Here is a 25,923-nt window from a genome sequence, read left to right as displayed (position 1 = left end):
ATTTTTTATTTGTATTTTTTTTTTTTTCATTTCTTTTGTGTAGGAAATGTTTTAAATATTATTATTCTTCGATAACTCTTCTATTACTCTTCATTCACTGTCACTTTTAATTATGACCAAATAATGTCAGGAGTGCACAAGTGGCTCACATATGGCTGTTTTATTTCTGATAAATCAGAAGTTGGTGCCTTTGGGAGATACTGCATCTTTAAAAAGGTGGTCGATGATGATGTTTGCTCTTTCAGGATTCCTGCTGCTTACTGATTGGATTTGTTTATGCATATTTACAGTTGTTGTACATTTTCTTTTGCATTAATATAAAATTCTTGCTGGCATTTTGCAAGTTGCTGGTGCTTATCTTTGCTTTACGCTAGTTTTCTTTGTTTTATGATATGTTTAAGCCTAGGTAGTCTGCACCCAGACACTGAAATTAGAAATGATTGTAGTGTTCAGCTTTGCATGCTGTGATGTTCTTGTTTGTTTGTTTTCTGTTTGTTTGTTTCTTTATTTTCTTTATTTATTTTTTTTAGAAGTTTAATTGCAGAGATTGCATGCAAATGATCACAATTAAAAATAGGCTTATGTTTATTAAGTTATAAAACACAAATAGACAGAAGACAAACTGCAGATAACTAAAATAGAGTTAAGATCTGCTGACTGGCACAGTTTTGCTGCTTCTGTTGGATTCCGATTCTGCATTGACCACTATTTCTTCGTTCTGTTTGTGCTGTTTCTTGTTTGCTTGCCAGGAGGACCTACTATTCTTACTCATATTACCTGTAAGTAAAAAAAAAAAAAAAAAAAGGATAAAGACAACCAAAACCAGTAGACGGGTTGTTGGTCTTTGTCTCTGGGTAGTCTTGTTAGTGTTTTAAAGATGCAGTATCCTTTTTTCAAGTGAAAACACACAAACCGCTTAGGTCAAACACACACTCTGCCATTCTTTACCAGCTCCAACATGCTCTGTGCTATCAGCCATGATCCAAAGCGCTGTGTTATTTGAAAAAAGAATGCTGCACTTGTGTCTGTATTTCATTTTTAATTTCCTTTTTAGTTTTCTTTTTTTTTTTACGTATGCATGCATGTGTGTATGTGTGTGTGTGTGTCAGTTAGGCATCCTTGCCATTCATCTCTAATGCCTTCACACACTTATCCATTCATACCGGTGACCGGGTGGTGGTGGTGCTAATTTTCTGAAGTCTCAAATAAAAAAACACAAAAGTATTATTTTATACTATTCCCTTGCTTCCAGACGTATAAAACTGTATAAAACTGAATGTTAGGAGAGAGTACAAGTCACCCTGCGAACCTCCTAAACAGTTCACATCAGCCCCATAAACATCACAGACAAGTTATTTTTAATCACGTCCAACAAGTATCTCCAAAACAGCGATTTTACAGGCGCGAGATAAAACCTTCTTCACTTTCAGTAGAATGAAGTTTATTTCCTACAAAAGGTAATGCCAGTCTATAGTCACCCCAGAAGTTAAAATTAGCCCTATACTCATTATCCAAATGTTATCACCCCATAAGTTAAAATTAGCCCTATAATCACCCTTCAAGTGTTATCACCAGTCTATGATCACCACCAGAAGTTAAAATTTTCCCTGTAATCACCGTCCACGAGTTAAAATCAGTCTGTAATCATGCTCCAGAAGTTAGAATTAGCCCAATAATCACCCTTCAAAAATTAAAACCCGTTACAATGACCCACCAGAAGTTAAAATCAGCCCTCTTATTACCCTCCACATGTTAAAACCAGTCTATAATCACCCTTGACGCGTTAAAACCAGTCTATAATCACCCTCTAAGTGTTAAAACCAGTCTATAATCACCCCTAAGAGTTAACGTTAGCCTTATAATCACCCTCCAAAAATACAAACCAGTCTGTAATCACCCTTATAATCACCCTCAAAAGTTTAAATGAGCCCTACAGACCCTACTGAAAGTTTAACTGTGTCCAGTCACCATCATCCCTCGTTTCCACTCATCAGTCACTTCATCACCTGATACGTCATCCTGTGTTTCACCAACCAACCAACCAACCAACCAATCGTTATGAGTTTATCAACCTGTCAAACATTTCTATTTACACTTCTATCTGCATTACTCTCAAGGTCCTTAAACCTTAGTAAGCTGTACAAGCAAAGAAATTGCAGAGTGCTTTTTTTTGTTGCACAACAGAAATACAGTCATCTGCCATTTCTAAACTTAAAAGTTCAATTTGTGTTGAACATAGACTTTTCTAAGTCTTAAGTTTGTTTAGTACATGTATTGTCACTGTCATAGGAATACCTCTTACCCTGAAAAACGGTAATTTTATCAGTGAAACAAAACATTCTCTAGAGTAAAGGTCATCTGACTCTTTTAGATGATGTAAAAAATAATGGTTTTAAGTGGTTATCGTTAATTACTGAGGTATGAAGTGATGCTAGTTAACAGTGATATTGACAGTACAGATCCATGTTTGTCAGTTTTGTTGGGGTGCACTGGGATCCAGGTTGGAGATCTGGCGGTAAGACGAGTTGTGTGTTTTACGGTTATTAAAGCAAGTTTCACTCTCCCTGCCTGGTGGATCCTTGAGCATGATGTTGTGTAGTGCCTTCATCTTTCCATGTAACACAACCTGGGACTCTGTAAATGTCTGCACACGTTTCCTCAAGGGGTTCCTGAACGTTCTCCTTTACCATGGAACGCCACTCTCTCTCTTTCTTTTTCTCTCCTCTCTCTCTTTCTCCTGTGTCCTGGCGTAATGTTCTGGTGCATTTGAGAGGGGTCTGCTGAGTGTTGTTTTGGGGTTGAGGAGAAGCGTGGTGTAACGGTTTATATTCTTTGGTTGATTCGTCAGGAAACTGGCAAAGAAACGTAAGGACGCCATTGGAAACACCAGGCAGGAGATGACTCACATGGTGAACGCTATGGATCGCAGTTACGCTGAGCAAAGCACTCTCCACGCCGAGGACCCCATGTCCGTCACCTTCATGGACTCCCACACCTTCAACAATCGATGTGAGTGCAGACTTTATCAGTACATTGATTCCCATTGATACATTTTACATTTAGAAATTGTTGGTAATATTATGACTCTTCGACTCTGATTCTTTGTAGCTAAGATGTAATGCTAGTTCCTCTAACACTGGTTTCACAAACATGGGTTAAATAGATTAAATCAGTGCAATCCAACCCTACTTCTAAAAAAAAATACCTTTATGCAGTCTTTAACACTAGAATGACTAAAGCTATTTTTTTTTTTCGTAAGGGAATCGTGCTCTCAAATTATCATCCATAGTGCCTCTACAATCGATTTAACGTTTTCCAAATGTGACCTTGTGATGTCTAACAAACAGTAATATACTGTTGATCATGGCTTAATTGAACGTTTATGTGTACCAGTTAAATATTGCATATATCTTTATAGGATATACAGAGATTTTTTTTTCTATTGTTGCCATTACAGTCATGACAATAAAGCTACCTTAAATTTATAGAGAGAGAGAGAGAGAGGGATTGGATCCAAAGTAGGGCTGGGCAATATATTATTAATAAATATTTGTAATTATTATAACAGTCTTTTATATCAAATATCACATTGTCATTATCATACTTTCTATGTAGGTTACCATCTGTGTATGATTTAATTCCAAAAAAATGAACATCTTTGGGTCGTTTGTGTGGAAATGGTTCGGTTTCTGGAGGGACGACAGTCAGCAGAGTTCAGTCTTGTAAAAACTTTAACGCACAAACATCGTAATTAAAGGGTGACATCATTTGAAATTATTTCCAATAATTTAATAATCAATAATCCAGTGCAGTTTACTGCGTCAGTGAAATGCCACCATTTGTAATTTTTTTAAATAGGTTCACTGTTAGATATTTAGCATTTAAACGTATGATGTACAGTTACTGTAACATTATACTCTTATGATTATATCATATCGTCACTGTCCAATGAAAAGCAAGTATCTCCAAAACAGCAACTTTACAGGAGAGAGAAAAAACCTTCTAAACTTTCAATGGAAGTCAATGTGTGAAGAGTTTATTTTAGGTCATTTTAAAGTATTCCTATTGGTCTGTTCAAAAAGGAATTTTGGCACAGTGTAAGGGACAGTTTGTCTGTTCAAATTATGTAGTAAACTACAAATCAACAAAAATGGATATACTCTTTTTTTCATTGGACAGCAACAATATCATATCATGTCAAAAATTGCCATTTTTTGAAGCACTACAAGATGTAAGTATGTAGTAATTTTGCCCAGCCCTATTCCAAAGATTGTGGGAAAATATCCAATCCAGGAGCAGGGTTTGAGACCAATGAACTAAGCCTGGTTGGTCTTAGCAATTCATATTAAAGATATAATGTGGGTCTGTATGAGGGTTCACCCCTCAGTTCCTTAGTTCTCACAGCTGTACGATTTACAGGTAAATGTTAATGCCTTCTGAAGTCTTCTTTAGTCTCCTTCAGTCTCTTATCTGGTAGATCTTTAGACTGTAAGTTGCATTAAAGCAGAACAGTCTGCACAATAACTCAGCTTGCCAGATCTTTACCAGAATTTGCAACCGTAATTTGACTACGTAGGCCTGCTCTATTCTCTGCAGATACGCTTTTAATGATGAAAGATGAGTTATCAGTATTCACTGTATTACTCATCCAGCAATGCAGCATGTAAAACACAGTGTGCACCCACACAAATATGCACGTGGAGCTGCCAGTAAAACTCGCAGATTTGGGTACAGGTGTTAAAACTGTACAGTACTGTACTGTGCAAAAGATTAAGGCATGTTAGAATGTCATTTAAAGTAATTTTAAAGCATTTTGAGTGTGAAACTATGCGGTATATGATTAGAACAGATGCAGCTAAATATAGAGTAAATAGAATTTGAAAAATAGTATGATTTGGAAAGTTAAAAGCCAAAGCATAGGACTGCTTGTCTGACCTGGTTTAGCATAATGAAGCACTAAACTGATCATTTTCTTAGGCCTTACTAGGTTTTAGAAGTGTGGTTTTTGGGGGAGTAGGTAAAAAGCGGTACTCTATATAACTTGTATATTAAACCTTGTGTTTTAACCCTTTCAGACCAGAATTATGTATAAGAAAAAAACGAAAAAAAAATATAAGAATGCATACAGAATAAAAGTACTACTCTAATATAAAGTCTGTATTAAAATGAATTAAATTAACCAAAAAAAATTTTATTCCTAAACATGATAATAAGTGTTGTAAATCACAAAAAACTAGTAAAAATGATCTTGTGTTACTTTGCCTCATTTGTTCTGTAGTACTGACATGCCCTAATTACTTTTTATTTTATTTTATTTTATTTATTTATGTTTTTTTTATTATTATTATTATTATTATTATTATTTTGTTTTTGTTTTTTTTGTCCAGTGTAGTGGGGGGGGGGGGGGGTCTAAACTACTGTTTCATTGGCTGGTTTATGATCTATTCTGATGGACAACAGGTCTCAATTCAATGTTCTGTGCAACAAAACAGTTGAATAAAAAGGAACTAGATGATGTCCATTGTAATTAACGCAGGATCTGAAAGGGTTAATAAACGACACACAACCCTCCCAAACCCTGTATGTCTCGAATAGCAACTTTACAGAAGAATTTTTTTTTTTTTTTTTTTTTTTTTTTACACATTCAATGGAAGTCAATGTAAAGCAAAAAAAAAAAAGTGATTTTGGTGCATTTCCGTTGAGTTATTAATCATCAAAGTTTTGCACAGTGTAAAACAACAACAGCTGCTGAATACAGATTATGTCAGAAAGTGAAAGTGTAACAAATGTAATAAGCAAGTGAAATGCTCTCTGTTTAAACTCTCTATTTAAACTGTTTTGCTGCAGTGCCCAACGACCCCCTCGTGCCCACAGCGGTGCTAGGTGAGGCTCGTCTCGACCCCAGACCCCCATTCCCATGTCAGGGGTGTTCACTCAAAAAAACACAGCTGTACAGTTCCTCTCTTAATTAAGCTTATTAATTAACACGTTCATTATCTATTGTGGATTATTGGAGTGAATGTAGTGAACAGAATTGAACACCCCTGGACAGCAGTTCCCATCATATGTCTGTGTTTCACCCATTAGTCTGTGTGTCCACAGAAAGAGTCTTTTCAGAATGGAAGTTTGCAGTGTGTCAAACACTTTTAAATTCATGTTTAATTAAAGAATTAAATAAATACATGTATAGCTACATTTAATATATTCACAGTGGGGCATTTGGAATAATCTGCCATGTGCTTCATGTTGAAAAAAGGACACTTTCTGTGAACAGGTGGTCCTAGTTCAATTGTGTAATTGTGTGTGAATGTCCGATTTTTGTTCTGTTTTTTATATGTTTGAGAAATACTGTGTTAATTGTGCTACTACTAATAAGTTATACAAGATATAAAAAATGCTGGTTGAATAAAAACAAACAGATTCAACCCTAATAAGTGACTGTAGCTTTACCTCAGTTTAGAATATCACAATACCTACATTTAATCTAATATTAGTCATACCTATTAATATAAACATACTGACTTCTTATGAATAGGATTGTAAAAATACATTGATACACTGTGATAAATCTATATCTGATTGACACCATAAGTTGAGAATTATACCACAGTTAGTTCCGACCCTGCAATGTGATTGGCTGAGAGGCTCTCTGTGAGTGACATTATCAGCCGGTAATGCACTGTAACCAAAGCTCTCCATGTATTGCTCTGCCACATACATGTAACCTAGCAACCACGTAGCGCTTTCAGTGCACGCAGAGCAGCAATTAAACTATTTTAACTTAGAAAGTTTTAGATCCAAACAGATAATATTTTTTTCTCTTCTTTAACTCAAAATCTTTTAATAAACAGCGATAATGGAACTGTGGTATAATCACAATAATACACTTGATAATAATACTAATAATTTGATTTATTTAAAAAAAAGTTTAGTTTAGTTAGTTTGTTTGTTTTTAAATAAAATGAGTATTAAAAGGGAATTAATTGAAATAAATCACTGTTCTGGTCTGTGTATGTACCCTCGACAAACCTGTGTCTAAGTGTGTGTAGTGTGAGTGTTTGTGTAGTGTGTAGTGTGTTGTGTAGATGCTGGATTTTCAGTTTATTGTGAATGTTTCCTAAAATGACTCTCTTTTTCCCATGCTGACCTGCTAGTGCCCATCACTGGTAAGTATGACCAAAGCGAATGTTGCTGAGAACAGGCGAACTGGCTAGAGTTGTGTGTTGTGATTGGCTGGGTGTGTAAGTTGTGATTTAACACAAAAAACTGGAGTAGTTGACAATTATGGTATGCAGACAATGAAAACCCAAAAGTCAGTATCTCAGAAAACTACAATATTATATAAGACCAATTAAAAAAATGATGTTAATACAAAAATGTGTGCCTACGGAAAAGTATGTACAGTGTATATATATATATTCACTCAATGAATTACTACATTGATGTGCTTTGGCATGGAAGCGGTCAGCCTGTGGCAGTAGTGAGGTGTTATGGACGCCCAGGTTTCTTTGATATTGGCCTTCAACTCGTCTGCATTGATACTGTGTTATTGTTATGGTGTTACTGTGTTTTTTAAATCAGGTATTGGTACTTTTGCAGTGTTGGCAGGTCCCAAGTCCTGCTGGAAAATGAAATCTGCATCTCCATACAGCTTGTGAGCAGAGAGATGCATGAAATGCTGTAAAAACAAATTCCTGATAGATGTGGACTGTCATTATGGAGGGTAACTCCAACTGACTTCCCCATGATTGAGCAGCTTATTGAACCAGCATGGGGGCTATTTAAAAGCATAAAAACAGTGAGAGTGTGACACCATGAATGTGCAATATTTAACTACTTTTGCTAAGATATTGACTTTTGGGTTTTTGCTGGCTGCAAGCATAATAATCAACAAAAAAAGAAATAAACACTTGAAAAAAAAAAATATATATATACATATATGTATATATATATATATATATATATATATATATATATATATATATATATATAGCATATGTGTGTAAGGAACCTATATAATTCTATATTGATCTATATAATTCACTGATTGAAATAAATTAAGTTTAGTATGATATTAGAATTTGTTGAATTTCACCTGTAAAGCCACAAGCTGAGAAATGTTAAACTGTATTACTCTTACTGCACTTTATATGCAAAAGAGTTAAATTATTGGTTATTAGTATTAACACTATTGTCTTTAAAATTCTGTATTTCCTTAGTTGCCCTTAGTCCTTCTCTACATATAGTGGATAATTGGCTGTGAAAAGCCTATTTTTAGCTCTACTCATGGCTAGATAAAAGCAGTTAAATCAAAACCATTTGTATTGTGTTTTGTATATGATTTTTTTTTTCACTTATGTGAGTAAATATGTGAACATTTTTGTTGCTTGTTCTTGGCATCGTTGTGGTAAATGGACCACTTGATTTAGTTTTGGTTGTAGCATGTGCTGTAGACGTCACTCACCGCCGACTGAGCTGTACGCAACATCAGCATGGATTTCTGTGGCCGATTAGTAGCTGAATGTGTAAGATTAATAATTCTTTGCTTGTGTGTGTGTGTTTTTTGTTGTTGTTTTTTTGTAGATGAGAATCATGCAGCAGCAGCGGAGAACAGTCGGCTGCTGGACGTGCCGCGTTATCACTGCGAGGGCACGGAGTCTCCATACCAAACTGGTCAGCTTCACCCGGCCATCAGAGTGGCTGATCTGCTCCAACACATCAACCTGATGAAGACCTCCGACAGCTACGGGTTTAAGGAGGAGTACGAGGTCAGTTATGCACATGCATTTGATGTTATCAGGATTTAAGATTATACATGTGTCTCATATGTGTATAAAAAAACAATGCGGTAATACTTATATGTATTAATATATGTAATTCGCTTAAGACTGTATGTAGTGCTGGTGGATTTTTGGTTTAATGCGATTTTCAAAATGGAGTAATCGTGATTTTACACCTTTACACACAGACATTTTATCTTTTTGATCTAAAACATCTAAAAACGCTCATTTCTGAAGGGTTTATCCATCATACCTTGGTTAAAGGCGCCTCCCACAAACTATTTATCTGGAAATAAATCCTACAGTTTCTAACAACTGCAGCATCAGTTCTCCGCTCTCCGGTGAGGATCCCTGATGAGTGCTGGGCGCGGTCGGAGCAGATTATGATGGAAGTTGGGCTCAAACTTGGTGGCATAATTCATTGCGCTTAAAAAAAAAATAGTAACGTGTTACTGATTCTAAATGAATCGCCTGCGTTAACGTTTTAACATCGGCAGCCCTAGTTTTCATATAAAAGCTGCATGCAAGATTCAGGGGTCTTGTTTACTATTATGTTGAAATTAAGTGTAATGGAAAGCACAGCTTGAACATTACTTTTAATTGGTGCTGTTTGTTTGATAAATTTAAAAATAATAATAATAATAAAGTTGTACATATAGATGTAAGAACTATATATATATATTTTTTTGTTTACTATGTCGCCAAGACCTAGTGTGTATATACCTATAGGTTATAATAATAGTAAATCCTGTATATGCCTTGTGTAAATATCTTTATATGATAACAGTATAAACCACAAAACATATTATACTTGGAAGTATACAGTATTTTTTGCACTTTAAGGCGCACTTAAAATCCTTTAATTTTCCCCAAAATTGCACCTTATAATCCGGTGTGCCTTTAAAGTATAGCGTTATACAGGAGTTTCAGTTTAGTTCTCCAGCAGTATTAGCATTAGCTGCTAACCATGATAAGCGCTAGCTCTTTTGCCGTTCAGAGGTGAGTATTATCGGACTGTAGCCTGCTGCTAACCCCGGGCTAGCCCGCTAACCATGCTAGTTATCTCTTTCGCCGTTTAGAGGTGAGTATATCAGACTGAAGTCTGCATGTTTACCGTGTTAAAACAAGCTATGCAGGATGAACCGCTAGCTAACATCACCCTGGCTTACCGGAGCACTCAGAGTTTCTCAGTGTAGTGCTGTCTGGCTAGCCTAAGTGGAAATCTGGAAACCTAAGCTTACTGTAAATAAACAGAAGCGCTTTACTTACCCAAATAAACAGTTTTCAGGAGAGAAATCTGTGTAGATTAACATCCAGAGCTCGTTTGACTTTAAAAATAATGTGCCTTATGTATAAAAAAGACCAGAAAATAGACAATTATTTATAATGCGCCTTATAATGTGACAAATATGGTATATGTGTTAATAACATGCCTGTATATTTTAGTGCCTATATATTATAAGATATAATTTAATGACTAGTTGTTTTTAAGAAACCTACCAACACTGCATAGAAAGAAATGAAAATTCCTGTCTGAAGTTGTGGAAAAAAAACAGCTAACCCACTGCATCAGATAATCACATACTCACTCACTTTCTCACACAGATATTTATTGTGTCGGAAAGTTAAACCACAGAGTAAGACGCCATACCTCATTACATTACATTACATCACATTTAGCCTATTTAAGCATTTTATATTATTGCAGTATCTCACATTACATCTTTACAACACTAACTAAATTAATATTCACTGAATTGCACATATAACACAATTGTATCCTGATAACAGCATTTAATCACCTTTTTCTTTTAAATCAGATAACAGCTGAACATGTAATCTTTCTGCCTTTACACTGTGACTTGTGGGATTGGCAGGTGTCATCACTGTTTGTTGAGACATACACTTTATCAGCAACCCCGGCCCCTTCCAACGAGCACTTCCTGTTACCCAGTGGTTGGTGTTTGTGGGCAGACTCTTATAGGTTATGAGAGTCTGGCCCTGCTGCACTGCTTCTACCTGCTGCTCCAACATTATGTGAATATTTGTTTGTTAAATTATCAGACTGAATTAGAATTGATTATTTTAATTCATTTAATTAGAACATTTAATTAAACCCATTTTTGTTCTTGTTTTTTTTTTTTTTTTCGCTGATGTTCCCTCTCCTGCTTTAGTCGTGGTATTTGGTAGTCACTGCCAGCAGGATGATGCATGTTTGGAGGTTTTTTTTTTTTTTTTTTTTTTGGCCACTAAATTGCAGATCAACAGAATAAACCAGCAGCAGCTGCAGGGTTGTGTGTAGGAACACACACTGTATGTTCACAGGTCTGCCGATAATTAAATTCTTGCTAGTTGTATTATTTGACAATATTTTAAATTGCTCTGGTGGTATTCCCATGACAGAAAGACCCATTTATGTGCCCCCTCTTTCCTTTATTATGCTGTTTAGTTTGAAGAAAACAGTATTTATTGATTTTACTACCTGCGGGGACTCCAGTAATTTACTGAATTGTGAGGTTCTGTTCTTTACAGAGCTGAGCTAAAAGCACAAAGCACCACACTGCAAGATTCACTGTTCAGTCTGATCAGTGTGTGATAACAAGTAGAACAAAGAAACTTGCTCACTGTGGGAACTTTCTGTGTAAGTCTTGTGTAGAATTCAGTCTTTCAGCTGTTCTCGGCTGTTTATTTTATGTAGATAAGACATAATGTATAAATTGCCTGCTGTTAGCATCTAAATAAAACCAAAATGATTAAAGCAGAATAGGTTTCATGAAAATTGCTGTACCATATTTTTCGCGCTATAAGGCGTATCGGATTACAAGGGGCACCATCATTAAGCATCTATGAGAAATGGCTGAAATGACAAAAAAGATGTAGAGCTTTTAGACCTCAAACAATGCAAAGTAAACAAGTTTTAAGAGTGCAGAAATTGATATTTGTTGGAAGAACCCTGGTTTTTAATTGCATATTTCATGCATCTTGGCATGTTCTCCTCCACCAGTCTTACACACTGCTTTTGGATAACTTTATGCCTTTACTCCTGGTGCAAAAATTCAAGCACTTCAGCTTGGTTTGATGGCTTGTGATCATCCATCTTCCTCTTGATTATATTCCAGAGGTGTTGGTAAATTGGTAAAATCAAAGAAACTCATCATTTTTAAATGGTCTCTTATTTTTTTCAATACTATATCACTTCTCTTAAAATTAGTATATAGTACCCTATTGTATAAGAGTGTTTATGTGTATTGTATGGTCGTTTACCAACTGTACACTAAAGGCTAAATGTTAAAGGATTTAACTACCATTGTTGTGTAGTTAAGGCCTCGTCATGCTGCATTTTTAAGCTGTTCGGTGGTTTGAGATGTTGAGCTAAAACGTGTTTGTGTTTCCTGCAGAGCTTCTTTGAGGGCCAGTCGGCTTCCTGGGACGTGGCGAAGAAAGAGCAGAATCGCACCAAGAACCGCTATGGAAACATCATTGCATGTGAGTGTCTGTCTGATCTCACTGTTCAAAGGCTAAGAGTAAATGCTTATGTTTCTACAGAGACACTTTTTTAGAGATAAAAATGATACTAGATATAGAATATTTCAGTGAATTAGGAATCAGTAAAGTAATGCAATTCAATGCCAATTTATTGAAAATGATTGACTATTGATGATGCTTTTATTTATAAAATTGGCTTAAATATAAACCCACAGAACCACATTTAGTTCCCTTGAAATCCATTACTGGTGAAACTACTGTTGTAGTTTGTGATTTAGTTCATTTAAAGAACTTTCGGTAACAAATTTCTTGGATGGGCCATTACAGATGCCTCGTAGATGTTAATTAAAAGCAGTTAAAAGCAATTGAATTGTTAGTTGAATGAAATTATTGTCTATCGAATATAACCTTATACCTAGCCCTATACCCTAACCCTAGCCTTTAAGAGTTTATGATTTGTTTCAAGTTTTAAGCCAGTAGTGAGGTCAGGGTTAGGTTTTAAAGTTAGATTAAGAGTAAGGGTAAAGGTTAGTCTTAGGTTTAGGTGTAGCAGAGTTAGATTTCATTGTGAATCATTCACATTTCTTTGTAATAAAAGCATGCATGCATGATACACATCATGATAATCTGTTACTTGTCAATCACATTAGCCTCATAGCTCCACCACTGAAACCAAAGTCTATATGAATCTTTTTTTATGAGTGTGGTTAGTGACATGCAGACCACTTTCTGTTTGTATGTATGTGCTCTTTTCTAACCCTTAGTATAGGGTTATTGTGGTTGGTTAACTTAAATATGATTTAAATAGTCAAACTGCAAATCAGAGACGTAATTTGGTCAAAACTACAGCATGATTGTATTGATGACGATGGCTATGGCTTCTAAGGGTTAGCTAGCGATTGCCTTTGACATACAGCAAGTTACAGCATCTTTGTGAAAAATCTAAATTACAACTTTCCTCCTTTAATACATGTGAGGTGATCAGCCAACTCATTTGAAGCTCATTGAACTTTAAAGCTTAGATTTAGACTGAAGCTACAAGACTAATTTAGCTACTAACTGTGTACTTAATTCATTACATTTCATTACATTACATTTACAAAACCTCATAATTGTTATGAAATTAACTGAAAATGAAATTAATTATGAAATTGTCAGTGGTTTGGACATTAATGGCTGTGTGTTGAGTTATTTTTATACAAGCTGTACACGGACTTCTTTACACTGTGTCAAAGTGTCATATTGTCAGTGTTTTTCCATGAAAATATATAATAAAATATTTACACACACATATATACAGCTCTGGAAAAAAGAGACCACTTCAGTTTCTGAATCAGTTTATCGGATTTTGCTATTTATATGTATATGTTATTCTATAAACCACTGACAAAACTTTCCTCCAAATTCCAAATAAAAATATTGTAATTCAGAGGATTGATTTGCCGAAAATGAGAAATGGCTAAAATAGCAGAAAAGATGATGCAGAGCTTTCAGACCTCAAATAATGCAAAGAGAACAAGTTCATATTCATAAAGTTTTAAGAGTTCAGAAATCAATATTTAGTGGAATAACCCTGTTTTTTTTAATCAGAGTTTTCATGCATCTTGGCATGTTCTCCTCCACCAGTCTTACACACTGCTTTTGGATAACTTTATGCCTTTCCTCCTGGTGAAAACTTCAAGCAGTTCAGCTTGGTTTAATTGCTTTTGATCATGCATCTTCCTCTTGATTATATTCCAGAGGTTTTCAATTTGGTTTTTAAGTGCTCTCTCATTTTTTCCAGAGCTGTATGTACCAACTTTGAACATATGGACGTAAACTGTGAATTCTACAGGTTGAGTGATGGTAGACATGCTGGACTGAACATGCTAACCTGTGTTACTTTGCAGACGATCATTCTAGAGTAATCCTGCAGCCAATGGAAGACGACCCGTCGTCCGACTACATTAATGCCAACTACATAGACGTAAGTGGCGATGCCTCCCCCCCCTCCATTGGCGAAGGTGTCAGAAACAGCTCTCCCTCGCTCGTATGTCAGGTCTTCTATGCATGCCTTTGTCTCCAATATTACACTATTTACAGTTTTCTTTCTCTGCCTTTGTGGAGGTGCCGGTAGACTCACTGACATCTGTTGTGCTCTCTCTCACTCTTATGCTCTTAATTTTGGGCCCTAGATTTGGCTGTACAGGGATGTAAGTATTTTTTTTCTCTAGGGCACTGACACACACACACTGACACATGTACATGCACACACTCTCTCTCACACACACACACACTGTAAAAAAACTATTTATTCTAACTTTTTAAAAGTAGTAACCTGACTGCCTTAAAATTTAGTGTTCATCTATTGGCATAGTACTTTTATTTACTATTATTCGAAATTCAATTTAAGTTCAAATGTATTAATGGGCCCATATTGTACATTTCCTTTCTTTTAACAAACAAAATCCATTATACATGACCATTTTCAACCTGTTAAACAGAATTAAATACACTTTGTCTATGTAAAGAATAATACGTTCAAAGGACCTCTTATTTGATTGGCCAGCTGCATTTCCTGTAGCTTCAGCCTGAATGGCTGTGGCAGTGAATAAGAATAAAGTTAGTTTCCATCATTTATACAGTATTGACGTACTGTTTCTTTCTTTCTTTCTTTCTTTCTTTCTTTCTTTCTTTATTTTTAACCCTTTAAGGCAGTCAGGTTCAATGTATTTTTTACAGTGCATACACACACACACATACACACATACACACACACACACACACACAATTACAGCCACAACCTGCCCTCTGTTTTTGTCTAATGCTTTTAAGTCATCTGCATGGAGATCTGCATGGCCTTTTACCCCTTTAGCACACACACACACACAAATACATATAAACTATGTATATACTAGTTTATTCTTTTTTTCTTCCCCCTCTCCACGCTGTGTCTCCATCCGCTTTCCTCATTGCGCCATGGTCATCCTGTACCTCAGCACCCTGGCATGGTTTTATAGTTGTTGTTTTTGTTTTTTTGCTGTAATTTATTTATTTATGTGTTTATTTTATTATTATTTTCTTTTTCTTTTTTTGAGAGGAGTGAGTTGTGGTCATGACCTTTTGACCTCTGGTCTTTTCCCTTTTTTTCCCTTTCTATTGTAAAGTGTGTTAGCTGGCAAACGGAACATATTACTTCAAATAAACAATAATCATAAATTTACATTTATATATATAGCTTGTTTTAATATGTTGGTTGTATATTGTTTCTGTCCTGATTAAAAAAGTTAGGAATATAACAATGCTTTATTGTTGTGAAATTTTATTATCATAATAAGCAATATTGATATGTAGTATATTTGAGTTGAGTAACTCAAAATATGTCATTAACCAAAAAGTGATAAAAATAAACCAAACTAAGAAAGCAAACCACCTCCATAATAAGAGCCCAAAATAATAAGCTTTCAAAACTCAAAAGGCAGAAAGACATATCCAACCTCACTAAAATTGCATCAGTGAATAATATGCCTTTTCAAGAACAGTTTCATTATAACGGCGTTATGTGATTAAATTAGATGCAGTGCAGCACATCTTATATAAAGATCATTGTAAGACACCAGGTTGAAATCTGGCACTATTTGTCAGTCTGCCAACCTGGTCTTAAATGCACTGCCACTATGATGGGGAGATTGCTGGTTCGAATCCCGGTCATGCAGCTTGCCATCAGCTGCCGGAGCCTTGAGAGAACACACATGGCCTTGCTCTCTCTGGGTGGTTACAGTAGATGATGCTCCTTCCCCTCATCACTCCAAAGGGTGATGTTGATCAGCACAGGGCATCTGTGAGCTGATGTATCGGAACCGACTCAGCAATGCTACATCAGCAACAGCTCAAAAAGAGGCAGTGTCTGACTTCACATGTATCCGAGGAGGCATGTGCTAGTCTTCACCCTCTTTAGCTATAGATGTTTGTTGTAATCCTCTCCAATAGTCGTTGAGCTCGCAATCATTAGCTAATTAACCCTAAATTCATATGATTTCATAAAGCCAGCATTGTGTAATAAGTAATAGATGTTAAAAACACATTCAGAGTTCTACTAATTTGACCAGAGTTCTGCTAACCTAACGATTACTGCACATGTGGTGTTGTTTTTGTGGCCAGTAGAGATGTTGGCTCTGGGATCTCAATTTTCTGCTCTGTGTGTGTTCTTTTCTTTCTGTTCTCTTAGGGTTACCAGCGGCCGAGTCATTACATCGCAACCCAAGGTGAGTGCATTGTGTGTCTGTGTCTGTGTGTCTGTGTGAGACAGGAAGAGAAAGAGGCTGTGTAATAGCAATCAGTGTCTCTGTTGTTGACAAACTACCTTATCTATACACTATTAACACTTTTTATACACAAGCAAGTCAGCAAATACGACGGATTTCATGAAAGCCTATTAAGCAATTAATCAGTCTAAAAGTACAGTAAGTGTAATTTGTAGTGTAGCTGTGCTTATACATCCTGCATCTTGGCATGTTCTCCTCCACCAGTCTTACACACTGCTTTTGGATAACTTTATGCCACTCCTGGTGCAACAATTCAAGCAGTTCAGTTTGGTTTGATGGCTTGTGATCATCCTACTTCCTCTTGATTATATTCCAGAGGTTTTCAATTTGGTAAAATCAAAGAAACTCATAGTTTTTAAGTGGTTTCTTATTTTTTCCAGATCTAACATTGTACAGATTGTGACAATGCTACTTAGACCATAATAAATGCTTTGTTCCTACAAGTTCACATGATGAGATTAAGTTAAATATAGGCCACACCTCATTGTGTTTTACATGATAACAACCTTTTGGTGGTTTTGTAATTGTAATTGTATTTTAACACTTTCAGACCTGAATTATGTTCAGTGATGGAAAAAAAATGAGGAAATGCTGTTTTCTGTCTGTAATGCACAGAAAAAAGACTCTAATATCCTTCTATAAAATCTGTAGAGCAAATAAATCCAATTAAATAAAATATTTAATAGTTTATCATTATTACTTTATTATTTTTTTATTTCATCAACCTTTTTATTTCATAAACCATCCCTACACAGTAAAAAAAAAACATGATTAAAAAGTGTTCTAAATCACATTAAATTTGTAAAAAATGTGCTGTTCCTTTGCCTTAATGGCCCTAGTAACAACACTTTAAAATTAATACAAAAATGAATGATGTCCATTGTAATGGTTGCACGGTCTAAAAGGGTTAAGCCTTAATCATATTTTCCCTGCTATGATATTAAAGCAACAGTTCGTATGTTCTGGGGATTTGGGGATTTGAGACCTCTCTGGTGAGAATGTGTAATTGCACTTGTATTCCCCTTTCCGTTTATGAATACTACTGCTTTCAACTTAAAAGAGAGAATGTCAGGAACTGCTGCTTTAATCTCATTAAGTCGACAACAAACGTCAAGATAGTTACCTGTAAATGTTGAATTTTAAATGTAAAGTGGATTGACGGTGATAAAACGCACATTTGTAATGTTTGGATTCGTGTTTAATGTTTCGCAGGTCCGGTCCACGAGACCGTTTACGACTTCTGGAGGATGATCTGGCAGGAACAGTCTGCCTGTATCGTCATGGTAACCAACCTGGTGGAGGTGGGACGGGTATGTTCTTATTCTGCCTGCTGCGGAATGCTGGAGGCCGTGGTGTTGTAGTAGTTGTTGTTCCGTTGTTTTTATTTTCTTTGATGTTCTCAGTGCATTGTGACTGTGATGTGAAGGCCTCCTGTCTGCTCCAGCCCTTTGAAGAGAAAATGAGAACAGTGAGATAGATGAGTGTTGTTCTAGAATGTTCTAGAAACATCTCAAAAAGCAATGAGACAGCTTTAGTTTTATAGATAATAAGGATTTGCATGATTGTTTGATTTGTATCATTCTATAAACTCTTCAAAGGGTTAAAGGAATAGTCCTTTTTTCTCAAAAAAAAAAAGATTTTAAAAAGCCTCTAAAGCAAGAAATTAGCTTGTATATGTAGGCGGTCCCACAGGACATAGATCTACCTCCAGTTGTGGGAAGGGGTGTAAAACGGTCTGGTACATTTGCGAGCAGTGCATCACATCATGTCTTCTGGTTATTGCAGGAACTACAAATTCAGTTATGAATATAACAGTACGTAATATTGTTATTAGCTTGACTGATTAGATTCATTCTTCCATCTGTGGGAAGTGACGATGTACAGAAACACATCAGTACCTGCGCAACATTGAAATGAGTATGGAGGAGTAAACAGTTCCAGGAACAGTTATTATATTACACACATTCTGCTGTTTATTAGTAAGCTGGAATAGTAACAGCAGATCTGCCTGATAAAACAGAACAACCTACATGAGTTAAATAGCATTTACACTCATTAGACAAAATATATTTACGTAATGCCTGATATTATAACAATGTAGAAATGCAACATTAAATTTCAGTCTTTAATTCTTTTTTTCTGAAGTTTCACCTGAAAATTTGCACCATTTATAAAATAGAAAAAGCTGAATTCTGAATTTGGCGATATTATAATGCTTTAATTAAACATTTCACACACAGCAAATTGCACAGCTGCTGGTCTGGTCTGTGTATTTAACAAAATTGTTATACTGAAATGTTATTCTGCCAACTCGTAATCGTGGTTCTATATATTTAAATGCATAAATGGTTCCTCGCCTAGTAAAGGCTCAAAATAATGGTCTGTGACGTAGGCCTTAGGTTTTTATTATATTTATTTATATTACATAAAGATATGAAGTGATAATCATGATAAAGCAATAAAGCAATATATGTTTATGCAGCACTGACCTGCGAAACAGTGTACATTGGAGCTCCTCCACTCGTCCACAACTTTACATTTTGGAATTTGATTATTCTTTTCTTTTTTAAGAGTTTTAAATCTTGGTTCTTTATAGAACATCTAAGCTCTTTAAATAACCTTTAAAAAGTAAAAAAGTACTACTTATCCTACACTCAATCATTGTGGAAAAGTAATTTAAAAAACATTGTTTTTAGGTGAGAAATGTGAGACTATTCCTTTAACGCAGCATGCATGCATGTTGATGTTGTTGCATAATTCTGTATGTTAATATGCATACTGTTAATGCATACTGTTAATGCATACTGAAACTCTTCATCCTGGTGCAAAGAACCTGTTCAGAATCCGCTTATGTAATCCAGTAATAATAACGCTTTAGATTTAAAGGGCTACATACTTAATTAAAAGTACTGCTACATGCCATGACACGCAGGGTGCAGAGTTTCACAATTTGTCTAAATTGGAGCCTGACCGATATATTGTTTGATTGATAAAAAGAACGTTTTTGTTTTTAATATCGGTATCAGTGTTTTCAGATCGGTTAGTCCCTGGTTTTAAAGTGTGTGTGTTTGAGTGTGGGGAGCCAGTTTGTGTTCTGGCTCTGATTGATGTTGTGCCAATTCAGGTGAAATGTTACAAGTACTGGCCTGATGATGCGGAGGTGTACGGAGACTTTAAAGTTACGTTTGTGGAGGTGGAGCCTTTGGCTGAGTACGTTGTGCGCACCTTTACTCTGGAGCGGGTGAGCTGATTTTGTTTTGCTTTTATTTAAGCACATGTAAAATGAAATTTCAAACACAGCTCTGGAAAAAATTAAGACCACATCATTTTCTGAATCAGTTTCTCTGATTTTGCTATTTATAGGTATATGTTTGAGTAAAATGAACATTGTTGTTTTATTCTCTAAACTACAGACAACATTTTTCACAAATTCCAAATAAAAATATTGTCATTTGGAGCATTTATTTGCAGAAAATGAGAAACTTCTAAAATAACAAAAAAGATGCAGAGCTTTCAGACAAGTTCATATTGATAAATATTTAAGAGTTCAGAAATCAATATTTGGTGGAATAACCCTGGTTTTAATCACAGTTTTCCTGCATCTTGGCATGTTCTCCTCCACCAGTCTTACACACTGCTTTTGGATAACTTTAAGCCACTCCTGGTGCAAAAATTCAAGCAGTTCAGTTTGGTTTGATGGCTTGTGATCATCTTTCAATTTGGTATTTTTAAGTGGTCTCATTTTTTTCCGGAGCTGTATCTGCCAATAATTATAAAATACACTATACACAGTAAATACATTTATTTTCCTTATTTATTAAGTTAGTTATTTATTCAGTTTCTATCTAGTTCCTGGATTTATCCATTCTGGTCTATATTTGATTAAATAATGTATTAAATACATGCACTACAAGGAACAAAGTTTTGGGACACCTACACTTTACACCTACATGAGCTTGTAGGGCATTGCATTATTATCTAGAAGAGGAGAAATGTCACCAACCCACTGGAGTTCAGAGTCCTCTTTACAACCACCCATCCTTTCACTTTCACTCTTTCAGCGATCCTTTCACACATTTGTGAGGACAGAGGGCATTAGGACTGAATGTGATGTAGATGTGAACTCAGTAATTAAGTGTTGTGTCCCAAATACTTTTGTCCATATTATATTATATTATATATATATATATATATATATATATATAATATAGAAGCTCTTAAATACAAATAAATTAAGGAACAATGTTGTTTAACTAAGTCTTCTTTGTTCCTCAGAGGGGCTTTAATGAGCTGAGGGAGGTGAAGCAGTTTCATTTCACTGGCTGGCCTGATCACGGTGTACCGTATCACGCCACGGGACTACTTTCTTTCATCCGCCGAGTCAAAATGTCCAACCCACCCAGCGCAGGGCCGATAGTGGTCCACTGCAGGTACACACTGATCCACACTTACATCATGTATCACAAATATCTATTACCAATTGAAAACAATGGCACAAAATTCAACCACCTGGATGCTGCTACTGGGCTGAGCCTAGCTAGTATGTTTATATGTAATAGTGAACTTAGCAAGTCTATTAAAGATTACTGAACATCTTTGATGATGCTATTAAATGTACTTAGGTATCCATGATTTACTAGCAAGGTTATGTTGTATATCGTGCTGTCTGCCCAATGTTGTATATTTCTAAAGCGGTCAGTAGGGGTGTGCCATCATACCGTACGCAATAATATCGCCAAAATTTTTAAACATCGTAAACGATATTTTGCCCTGACATATCACCCGCCAGGAGAAAAATTCACACTGTTCTCATTCTATATCTACTAGAGACAGATTATATATGTCCAGTATCATTTATTTTACTTTCCTAATTTTTATTTTTTAAATTTCCTAATCCTGGACATATGGAGATATTTGGAGTGCAATATTACTATCATGATATTCTGGTTCATTGACTTCTGTTACAAATATGAAAAAAATATTGTATTTTTCAATCACTCAGTTAGGGGTGTGCCATATCATATCATATGCTAATAATACAATTTAATTTTCATCCTGTTTGTCATGATGAGCACAGAATTGCAGACACGTGCAGATACTGATAAAAATATATGTTTATTATAAAAATAAACAGATGTAATACGTGGTTGATACAGAAAACAGTTAATCACCAGAAACCAGAGCAATGTAGACAAAACCATACCATAAACGAGAGACAGTCCAGAGTTCATACACGAGAGGTCCAATGTCAGAGGTAATCCAAGAGGCAGTAGTGAAAACACAGTCCAGGTAATACACAAGCAATCCAATATCAGAGGCAAAGGCAATAATCGGCGTTGAGAAAAACAAAGGCAAGGTCATACACAAGATAAACTGAGACAAGAGATATAGAAACGCTTTGTAATGAGGAGAACCTACAATACGCGGCATGGGTGTTTGTGTGAAGTGCTCTTTTATAGTGCCATTAATCAGTATTCGGGGCTTCCTGGAGGAAGCAGGTGAGGTGTCACGTGATCAGGTGAGTGCGTGATGTCAGCGGGTGGTGCATTCTGGGTAATGTAGTTGTTGACCTGAGAACCTCCGTTAGAGCTGGGTGTGGAAGGGACAGAGGAGCTAACAGCACCAGATGTGACACTGTTGCAGTAGTGTATTCTTGAAATATATATTTTTTAAATTCAGTGTTTTGTCATATCGTCAGGAGTATCGTTATCATGAAACTACGTAAAAAAAATAGACCAGAAAATTGACATTTATTATTGAAATATATATATATATATATATATATATATATATATATAAATATAGTGCAGAAAATATGGTCGATTGTATAAAAGTTGTGTAACTGTTTGTTGGCATCTAACACAACCAGATCATTTTAGCTTTGGTCTAAAATGTATGTAAAAGACACCTATTTTCTATGGACTGTACTAAACACAATTAGAGTTATGCTTCTGTCCTTAAATTACAGTATATTGTAAATGACCTTCATCTGGTCCAGGCGCTGTGTTTCATTATGGAGCCAGCATTATAGAGACCACAAATAAGGGCCAGTATTTCTAGACTGACCTCTAATTATAACAGTTGTTAAAAATGTATTTGGCCATGACTTCACCCAATTTGAATCGGCATAGTAGTTGTTGATTTCACTGCACTTTCATAACCGCAGCTGTAGGAACAGTGCTGCCAGACTCTACAGGGAGCTGCTTTCTGAACTTGTCACCTTTCTCATTGATCATGGGTCTTCATGTCTGTCTTTATCTTGTCTTGTGGTCCACCTCGGTCACTGTGGCCAGAGTGTGGGGCGTGAGCAGAGATTGCAGCTCTGTGTGTGTGTGTGTGTGTGTGTGTGTGTGTTAGAGAGGCTGGTCCGTATGTTTGAACACAGCTGAAAATTCATCCTCTTGTTGGTGCCGCCTCTCACACAGGATGTGGTTGTGTGTGTGTGCACTACTGCTGATCTGCAACAGGAACACTAGCGCCGTTTGTTAGCACACACTGTACACACACACACACACATACATTGCATTGCTTTGGAGGTAAAACAATAACCTATTGTCCTGGTTATTTGTGAACTAATGAAAACACTGATTGATTTGCACAGATACAGAGTTCAGTAGGTTAACAGAACTGTGATTTACGTTTCGATGACATATACACAAATGTTCTCTTAAATTAAAGAGGATAATTTCAAACAAATATAATATAATTTTTTCCCACATTGCCCTAAACATTGTCAATTATTTAAGATGTGTCTAAAGTTTTGCCTCTTTAGTTTTACACTGGTTTTACATGTAATTAAAGTTTATATAACCCACAAGTTCACATGGAGCATGATAACTAACCTAATGCATTGCTACTCCACACAGTCTGTATATGGAAACACAGAGATTATTTTTTTAAATATTGATATTAGTTATTAGTTATTAATTTAACCCGATAAATACAGTCTGTGTTCAAAATCTGGAAAAAATAGAGACCACTTAAAATGATGAGTTTCTTTGATTTTTCTGGAATTTATTCAAGAGGAAGATGGATGATCACAAGCCATCAAACCAAGCTGAACTGCTTGAATTTTTACACCAGGAGTGTAAAGCATAACGTTATCAAAAAAGCAGTGTGTAAGACTGGTGGAGAAGAACATGCCAAGATGCATGAAAACTGTGATTAAAACCAGGGTTATTCCACATAATATTGGTTTCTGATCTCTTAAAGCTTTATGAATATGAACTTGTTTTCTTTGCATCATTTTTTGTTGTTTTAGACATTCCTGATTTACTCCAAATAAATGCTCTAAATGAGAATATTTTTGTTTGGAATTTGGGATTGGGAATTTGGGAAACTGATTCAGAAACTGAGATGGTTTCTTAATTTTTCCCAGAGCTTTATATTATTGTGGGCACCTGACTGTAAATATTTTAATTGTTAAAGTCCTGATGTAAAACAAATGACACAACAACAATTTTATAACTTGTATTTTAACATTTTCTTCTAGAAATCCGGTCGGAACTATTTATATGGAATTTAAAACATTTAATTTAAGCATTCAAATGGTTACATTGTTTGAACAGACCTGCAGAAACAAAAAATATATACCTTTAAAAATAGCTAGTTTTATCTCCAGCAGTAACTCAGTTCAAATGAACAAAAACACATTTACACACTGTCCAAAGATGCTCTTTAGGATGTTCGCTATATGTCACATAGGGGCTTCGTGAGTTAAAATGCCTGAAAAAGTTCTGTAGGGATCTTTACATTTTTTGGGTTAAAAAGTGTATTATTATTATATTATTATTATTATTATTATTATTATTATTATTATTATTTTTAAAGGTTTTAACTCTCATATAATTTCTAATATTAAAGCCGGTGTGCAATAATGGATCTGCTGTGGTTTACAGTGTTAAATAAGCAAAGCTCATATGGTAATGAAGTTATGCTAATGCTGATGATAACTGTGTTGCAGTGCTGGAGCGGGCAGGACAGGATGTTACATCGTGATTGACATCATGCTGGACATGGCGGAGAGGGAGGGGGTGGTGGACATTTATAACTGTGTTAAAGCGCTGCGGTCCAGACGCATCAACATGGTTCAGACTGAGGTGTGTTTACACTTTTATATGTATAACTAATTGTGTAGCATTAGAAAATACATTTATTTATTTATTTGATCTGCACCATAATCATTAATGTATTTTTCCATCCGTGTTTTAGGAGCAGTATATATTCATCCATGATGCCATTCTGGAGGCGTGTCTGTGTGGAGATACAGCCATACCAGCGTGTGAGTTCAAAGCAGCGTATTACGACATGATCCGCATCGACTCCCAGAGCAACTCCTCACACCTCAAAGACGAGTTCCAGGTACAAGAACACAAGAAAAAATGCATTTTTTTAACATAAATATAGTATATAAACACAAGTGTACATCACTACCTTTCAAATGGGTGGTCATATCTCTGTCTTTCTCTAGGCCATATCATATGTGAATATTATCATATGGAATTTCAAATGTATTCTATTTATTCAATATATAATCTACTTTTATTATATAGTATTTTTTCGCACTAAAAGTTGGACTTAAAATCCTATTAATTGTCCCAAAAATTGTCAGTTCGCCTCATAATCCGGTGCACCTTATGTATAAATTTAACAATCAGGTTGTAGGGAGCAGTGAATCCACTCTGCTTAAGTGTTCTCGAGCAGTAAGGCTGGAGTAGCATTAGCATTAGCTGCTAACCACGCTAAGCACTATCCTTTCACCGTTCAGAAGCGAGCATTTCAGACTTTAGCCTTGTTATTACAAGCTTCATGTGACATGCCGCTAGCTAATATCACCCTGGCTTACCGGGAACAGTCAAGAGTTCCTCTGTCTAGTGCTGTCTGGCGACATTCGCTAGCAGTTAGCCACTAATGCTAATGCTGCTGCACCCAGCCTTAGTGGAAATCTGGAAATCTAAGCTTACTGTAAACAAATGGAAGCATTTTACTCACCCAAATAAGCAGTTTTCAAGAGAGAATTCTCTGTAGATTAATATCCAGTGCTTGTTTGACTTTAATATATATATATATATATATATATATATATATATATATATATATATATATATATATATATATATATATATATGTATTTTTATTTTTTTTTTTTATTTTTTTTTTTTTTAAGAATTACACTTTTGTTTACTTAACTTAGCTTTACATAACTTAGTTACCCCAACCCCAACCAGCGGTGAGACCTGCTGAACTAGAAAGGAAACGTGACTGGTGACTGTTCCTTACTAGTGACCAGAAAATAGATGTTCACTGACAAGTTCGCCTTATAACCTGGTGTACCTTATAGTGCAAAAAATCCA

The 25,923-nt window shown here is 35.6% G+C and overlaps 1 protein-coding gene across 17 annotated transcripts in view; it reads left to right on the top strand.

Moving 5' to 3' along the window:
• The window catches only part of ptprk (protein tyrosine phosphatase receptor type K), a 206,385-nt gene that overhangs the window by 170,072 nt on the left and 10,390 nt on the right, over positions 1–25,923 (top strand). For 3 of the 17 annotated variants that reach the window (XM_049478698.1, XM_049478678.1, XM_049478802.1), the window contains 14 exons: positions 750–779; positions 2,849–3,009; positions 5,848–5,883; positions 7,155–7,166; positions 8,584–8,768; positions 12,179–12,266; positions 14,156–14,295; positions 14,441–14,458; positions 16,474–16,510; positions 17,783–17,880; positions 19,695–19,811; positions 20,846–21,000; positions 24,534–24,669; positions 24,782–24,931. In XM_049478698.1, coding sequence (XP_049334655.1) covers positions 750–779; positions 2,849–3,009; positions 5,848–5,883; positions 7,155–7,166; positions 8,584–8,768; positions 12,179–12,266; positions 14,156–14,295; positions 14,441–14,458; positions 16,474–16,510; positions 17,783–17,880; positions 19,695–19,811; positions 20,846–21,000; positions 24,534–24,669; positions 24,782–24,931 — 1,363 coding nt within the window. The remainder of the gene's footprint in view (positions 1–749; positions 780–2,848; positions 3,010–5,847; positions 5,884–7,154; positions 7,167–8,583; positions 8,769–12,178; positions 12,267–14,155; positions 14,296–14,440; positions 14,459–16,473; positions 16,511–17,782; positions 17,881–19,694; positions 19,812–20,845; positions 21,001–24,533; positions 24,670–24,781; positions 24,932–25,923) is intronic. The other 14 variants (XM_049478680.1, XM_049478731.1, XM_049478752.1 and 11 more) reach the window with 14 other exon arrangements.

The sequence above is a fragment of the Astyanax mexicanus genome, chromosome 1 (assembly GCF_023375975.1).
Source record: "Astyanax mexicanus isolate ESR-SI-001 chromosome 1, AstMex3_surface, whole genome shotgun sequence".
Taxonomy (NCBI): Eukaryota; Metazoa; Chordata; class Actinopteri; order Characiformes; family Acestrorhamphidae; genus Astyanax; species Astyanax mexicanus.
Note: the sequence above shows the minus strand (reverse complement) of the source record. Positions and strands in the feature narration are given on the sequence as shown.